At 37.1% G+C, this 7,016-nt stretch overlaps 1 protein-coding gene across 2 annotated transcripts; it reads right to left on the reverse strand.

Moving 5' to 3' along the window:
- Nucleotides 1-3,515: 3,515 nt before the first annotated feature.
- Nucleotides 3,516-6,731, reverse strand: LOC107827458 (trihelix transcription factor DF1). Of its 2 annotated transcripts, XM_016654598.2 has the most exons (3): nt 6,612-6,731; nt 6,267-6,528; nt 3,516-5,630 (listed from the first exon to the last, which is right to left on the reverse strand). In XM_016654598.2, the coding sequence occupies exons 2-3, from the start codon at nt 6,323-6,325 to the stop codon at nt 4,010-4,012; spliced, it is 1,680 nt and encodes a 559-aa protein (XP_016510084.1). In that variant the 5' UTR covers nt 6,326-6,528; nt 6,612-6,731; the 3' UTR covers nt 3,516-4,009. The 2 variants fall into 2 exon arrangements, with proteins under 2 accessions (XP_016510084.1, XP_016510083.1); XM_016654597.2 differs by having other exon boundaries at nt 6,267-6,687.
- Between the last annotated feature and the right edge of the window lie 285 nt (nt 6,732-7,016).

Below are 7,016 nucleotides of genomic sequence, written 5' to 3' on the forward strand. Positions count from 1 at the left end.
CTCACCTGTTGTCAAAATGACTTCTATTCGAACAATTTTGAGCTTAGCAGCTAGCCTAGATCTTGAAGTGGAGCAGTTGGATGTGAAAACTGCATTTCTTCATGGAGATTTGGAAGAGGAGATTTATATGGAGCAGCCAGAAGGATTTGAAGTAGCTGGAAAGAAACACATGGTGTGCAAATTGAATAAGAGTCTTTATGGATTGAAGCAGGAACCAAGGCAGTGGTACATGAAGTTTGACTCATTCATGAAAAGTCAAACATATCTAAAGACCTATTCTGATCCATGTGTATACTTCAAAAGATTTTCTGAGAATAACTTTATTATATTGTTGTTGTATGTGGATGACATGTTAATTGTAGGAAAAGACAAGGCGTTGATAGCAAAGTTGAAAGGAGATCTGTCCAAGTCATTTGATATGAAGGACTTGGGCCCAGCACAACAAATTCTAGGGATGAAGATAGTTCGAGAGAGAACAAGTAGAATGTTGTGGCTATCTCAGGAGAAGTACATTGAACGTGTACTAGAACGCTTCAACATGAAAAATGCTAAGCCAATCAGCACACCTCTTGTTGGTCATCTAAAGTTGAGTAAGAAGATGTGTCCTACAACAGTGGAGGAGAAAGGGAACATGGCTAAAGTTCCTTATTCTTCAGCAGTCGGAAGCTTGATGTATGCAATGGTATGTACTAGACCTGATATTGCTCACGCAGTTGGTGTTGTCAGCAGGTTTCTTGAAAATCCTGGAAAGGAACATTGGGAAGCAGTCAAGTGGATACTCAGGTACCTGAGAGGTACCACGGGAGATTGTTTGTGCTTTGGAGGATCTGATCCAATCTTGAAGGGCTATACAGATGCTGATATGGCAGGTGACATTGACAACAGAAAATCTACTACTGGATATTTGTTTACATTTTCAGGGGGAGCTATATCATGGCAGTCTAAGTTGCAGAAGTGTGTTGCACTTTCAACAACTGAAGCAGAGTACATTGCCGCTACAGAAACTGGCAAGGAGATGGTATGGCTCAAACGGTTCCTTCAAGAGCTTGGATTGCATCAGAAGGAGTATGTCGTCTATTGTGACAGTCAAAGTGCAATAGACCTTAGCAAGAACTCTATGTACCATGCAAGGACCAAACACATTGATGTGAGATATCATTGGATTCGAGAAATGGTAGATAATGAATCTCTAAAAGTCTTGAAGATTTCTACAAGTGAGAATCCCGCAGATATGCTGACCAAGGTGGTACCAAGGAACAAGTTCGAGCTATGCAAAGAACTTGTCGGCATGCACTCAAACTAGAAGACAGTGCTACCTCCTCTAGATGAATGAGACTGGAGGGGGAGATTGATGAGGTCCATCTCATTGAAGAAGTATTAGACATGTGCCTAATAAAAGTTTTCTTTGGTTTGGTAGCCAACCTTGTTGACTTTGTTTGGTTGGTAGCCAACCTTATTGAATTAGTTTGGTTTGGTAGCCAACTTTGTTGAATTGTGAAAAGTGTGTGTAAATTGTCAAATATGGTAGGCTTTAGAGAGTGAAACTTTGGCTATAAAAGGAGAGCTTCAACTCTCATTTCTACACACCAACAAAGAGAGAAAGAAAGAGTGAGGTTTCACAGACAAGGTATAAGAAAATAGTCTGTGAGGAAAATAGAGAGTGAGCGATATTGTAGTGAGGTGGGAATATCAAAAGAGGGTTATTTCTTTTGAGTGTTGTAGTGGTCTTTGGAGTATTTATCTCCGACCTACAAAGTGTAAAATTCCTTACTATAGTGATATCAGTTGCTCCTCTCGGGGCCGTGGTTTTTTCCCTTATTAAAAGGGTTTTCCACGTAAAAATCTTGGTGTCGTTGTTACTCTTTTATTCTTGTTAATTACCGTATCTCGGTGCTACATTATTATTCCGCTTTTATTATCGTGAATATTATTTTGGTAGGGGTTTATTCCCAACAACTGGTATCAGAGCACAGGTTCTGCTCGCCCCCTTCTTATATATTCTAATAACTTCCATCCCTAAAAGATTTACACTGACAATAATGGTGGAAATATTATACAATTTTAAAACATAATTAGTCCTCATCAGTTACAGGTGTAAACAAACCCGATATTTCCTAAATTTGTTGCTGATCATGATCAAGGTTGATTATGATAATTTTTGCCTGCCCATTTTTTATTTTTTATTTTATACTGTAAAATAAGTCTCTTTTTTTTTTTTTTAAAAAGATTTTTCTTTTTGGTGGATGGAGGAAGCTGGTGTATCTTTAAGAGAAATAGAAGGTAGTAACCTGTACAACACCAAGGTATAGTCTATCAGTAAGTTACGCTATTCAACTCTCAAGTTATATTCTATCATATGATCAGGACTGAAAAAAACTACTAATTAAGATTGCAAAAATAATAAGTAAATGAAAAGAACAAGTGATAAGTCGACCAAGTACCAAGAATAACTTGACAATCACTAGCCATAATTAGCAGTGATCCCGTTTAATTTATTGTTGTTGTTTTCTCCTCTTTCTTTTTTAGTTTAGAGATAGAATCACAATGTACGAAATTCTACTGCTAGGCGCTAGCTGTATTTGCAACTTGGGTAATATATTTTCTAGTGTCTCACAAGTTGGTGTATGAAAATTATTCTATGTTGCCTTTGTTCTTTACTTATGTTCCATTCATTGAACTAAAGAAGATATATATATTTTTTTTAATTCTTTTAATAAGTATCAACGTACACCTCCTGATTTAACTCGTATTCAGGGGCGGAGCTAGGGGTGAAAGCAGTGACATATACAGAATTTAACATAAACGATATCATAATTTAAAAAAATAGAAAAATAAACATAAATCAGTAAAATGACAAGTAGTGTCATTTTCTATACGTATTCCCAATATTTTCAATTTTCTTCTACATGTCTAGTAAAAAAATTCGACCAAGCGGCGTCCCATGACATCGTAATATATAAGGTGCATACACCCTTAAGTAGAAGATTAAGTTATATATGTATATATATATATGTATGTATGTATGTATGTATATATATATATATATATATATATTAAATGTTAAATTCTCTTGGTTTTGCTTCTACGTGTTTTTTTTAAATTCATTAAGTGAAAATCCTGCGCCACTGCTCGTATCTTGCATAAGCAATTATAAAGAACTTATCGCTGCGAGGATGGCTCAGTTAGTTTGGAGGGTGGTCATCCATATGCCACTGCTCGTATCTTGCATAAGCAATTATCAAGAACTTATCACTTCGGGGATGACCCAGTTAGTTTGGAGGGCGGTCATCCGATCCATACAAATGACATCGATCCCCCTTCAATGCCTTCTGGGTCAAGCCGCAGTTTACATCCCTTATGTTGTTTGCAAGCTATTACACAATGTGGAGTTTATCCAGTGCGCACAGAGTGCTCACTTGAAGGGCAGAGGATGTAGCTGCTGCGGGTTTTTCTTCAAAAAAATTATCAAGAACTTGTAATATGATTAAATCATTTAAATAAAAGGGCAACAATAAAGAAAAGAGAAGAAAATTATAAATGTAGTAACCATTTTCTCACATTTACAACCATGAACAAAATAAGAATGAAGAAAAAAAAGTACAAACACTATCCCTGCATTTATTCCTTTATGTCTCACTTCTCTTTCCGCCCATCCCTCAATAAACTTTATTTCTCAAATAATAAATAAATAATGAAAATGAAATAAACTTGTACCACAAAAACTATACCCCTTACGGACCAAAAGTAAAAAAGAAAAATGAAAATATGTAAAACCCCAAATGTGTAAATTACATGCCTTTGCATTTCCAGATGATATTTTCACTGCAGCCACCGTCTTCTCTCGCCAACAGCAATTTCTAAATACGCCAAATTTCTGCAAAATCTGTTGACCCACTTACCATTCCCAATGCACAGTCACTTGCCAACATTTTTTAACTCCATAATACTACTGCTGCTTTTCTCTCTCTCTCTCTCTATATTTGTTATCCTTTCTTGTTTTCGTAATTATTCAAACTGCAGTAGTAGCAGCAGTGGCCGTGGCAGCCGCCATTGATGATGGTTGTTTGTTTGTCACTATCTCATAAGCATTTCCTTCATCTTCATCATCGTCGTAATCATCTTCTTCCATGCTGTCGCTTTCATTATCGTGATCTTGAATAATATTACTCATGATTCCTTGTTGTTGTTGTTGTTGCTGCTGCTGTGGTTGATTTGAAGGAAATGGCCATTGTTGCTCCGGCTCAGCCATAATGGGAACCATTGGGTTATTGTTTTCGGGTTTTAATCCAAACCCGGTGCCAGTATTTGGTACAACTTCGTTCTTGGCTTTTTCCTTGTACAATGCCTCCAGCTGGTGGAAATATGGGCATGTTTTGGAATCTTCTGGTCTTTTCTTGTTGCTTTCCTTAACCTTCTTGAAGTACTTGTTGATGTTCTCCCATTTCTCTTTGCATCTCTTGGCATTTCTGTTGTATCCAAGTTTTCGCATACCAGCTGAAATTTCCTCCCACAGTGGCCCTTTTGGTCCATTATCTTGGTACTTCAGATCTAGGCTAGTCCGAAGCCTAATCAAAGCTTCAATTTCTTCTTTTGGCCATCTTGAAGAGCTTGCTGGACTCAAATTCTCGCCACCATTATCAGTTTTTGGCGCTTCAAAGGGTAATGACGGTGCTTGTGTTTGTACTTGGGCATGTATTGCCATCGGTAGTGATACCGCAGTAGCTGGTGCTGGTGTTGTCGCTGGTGCTGGTATTGTTGTTGGTGGTGCTGGTGGTTGTTGTGTTTGTTTTTGTGGCTGGGAATGTGGTGGCACACTCGGGGACTTTTCGGACAATTGAAACTGTATTTGAGCTAGAGAAGCATTAGTAATATTCGGGATTGGTGTGTTTTTCTGTTCGGTAATTTTTTGCAAGAAGGCAATGATGGTTGCATCTTTGGCGGCTGCCATTGATCTTTCTTGGACTAAAAGATCATGTTCGCGATTCATTCTGGTCATCTCTTGTACTCTCCAAGTCTCCTCTCTGACCATCCTTTCCCTCTCCCGCTTCTCAAGTGTTTCCAAGAAGTTGTTTTGCAATTCCTCTTGCTTTTCAATGACATCCTTCGTCAACCTCTCGAAGAAATCCTTCCATTTCCTCTTCTTCCCGTGCCGCTTTTGTATATCCTCATCTGACGAAGTTGATGAAGAAGATGTCGAATTTGACAGCAAGCTGCTGGTGTTACCTTGAGGCCGATTTATCTGGTTCACTGTTGTAATTATCGGCTGTGTTGGTGGCAGCGAGGACGCGTTCAAGGGATGATTAACAGTGGGTGCTGCTGCGTTATTCTGAGATACAGTGAATGTGTTTTGTGACATTGGAATTGGAGGATTTGCAGAAGAATTTGGTCGTCGCACTGGCATTGGCATTGCCATTGTTAATGGAGTAGCTGCCAATGGAGGTGGTGGTGGTGGTAAACAAGTGTGAGATGGAGTGTTTTCGAAAGCGGCTAACTGATCAAAGAAGCGATAAGTTTTGCCATCTGCTTTAGAAGCACGACCATCTTTAGTTCTCCTGTGATACTTGTAAACATTCTCGAATTTCTCTTTACATTTCTTGCCACTTCTATGATAACCAAGGTCAGCCAATTTCCTGCAGATATATAACAATCAAAACAATTGGAATAATTAAACAATGATACAAATCTAATTAACACCTCATCTTAATAAAACAACATCTCATACTTGTATTTACCACATAAAATAAACATAAAGATTAAGAAATCATTAATCAATACTAAGGTAATTAATTAATTAAGATGTAACAAACGAGAAATTATAAGAAATGAAAGATCCCATATATATAGCTGGAAAGAATCCATTTAAAACACTAGGAGAAAGAAAATGAATACAGTCATCTTCCAAGATCTATATATGAAATACTAGAATTCTTTTCTATCATTGCTGAATTTTGAAGAAAAGAGAGAAACACAAAAGAACTGGAATTCCAATCATGCTAAATTTGATGCAAAAATTGGCAGGAAAATGCATAACAACAAAACTGAATAACCAAAAAAACTGGACACTGAATTCCCCAAAAACTACTGAATTCCTGATAAATAACTGAAAACAATGACACTTTACATCAAAAAGCAATACTTCAATGGATCTCTTTTAGTTTCCCAAAAAAATAAATCTTTAATTTTATTTTTTCCAATAAAGATTCTGTTACTGTGAATCTGATGCATGATAATGATAAGGAGTTAATAACAAAATAAAAATGAAGAACCTGGAGACTTCTTCCCACAAGGGTCCTTTTAGACTTGAATCCCTGAAAACAACATCCATCTCCGACCTAATTCTCAGTAAAGCTAAAGTTTCTTGTCTTGGCCATCGGTTTCCACCTGAATTTCTTTCTCCTTCTTCACTAAAGCCACCTGCAGCTGCCACATCACCACCACCGCCACCTTCACTACTTCCGCCACTTTCCGGAGCTTCTTGTGGTGGTGGTGGTGGTGGTGGTGCTGAAATACTGGCCGCACCTCCACCACCTGCTGAAGTAGTAGTCATTAGACCACCAAGCATCTTTCTTTCTTTTCTGAAAGAACTAAAAAAAGAAAAAAAGAGGAGTCACCTCTCTTCTCTATTACAGCTGAAATTATAATAAAAATATATCAGCAACAAAAAAAAGATGGTGAATTCTGTGGGTTTTATGAAGATGGGATGTGGTGAATTTGTTAGTAATTTATTTCGGTGGGATCTGTCTGTCAATCTCACACCCCTTAAAATACAAAGAAAAAGTGTAGACAAAAAGAAAAAGAATACAAAAGCGAATTTTATTTTCTTTATTATTATCAACATATAATGAACCAGAAGGGTTACTTTGGCTCATTCAAGCTGGTACAAATATAAATTGGAAAAAAAAATCATAAAATAATTGTTTCTAAACAAAGATATATTAGTGATATATATAAAATACATAATGAATAATGTGTATGTACAGGCTGGCTTATACTCATATATTCGGTATATATTGGAA

The sequence above is a fragment of the Nicotiana tabacum genome, chromosome 20, assembly GCF_000715075.1.
Source record: "Nicotiana tabacum cultivar K326 chromosome 20, ASM71507v2, whole genome shotgun sequence".
NCBI lineage: Eukaryota > Viridiplantae > Streptophyta > Magnoliopsida > Solanales > Solanaceae > Nicotiana > Nicotiana tabacum.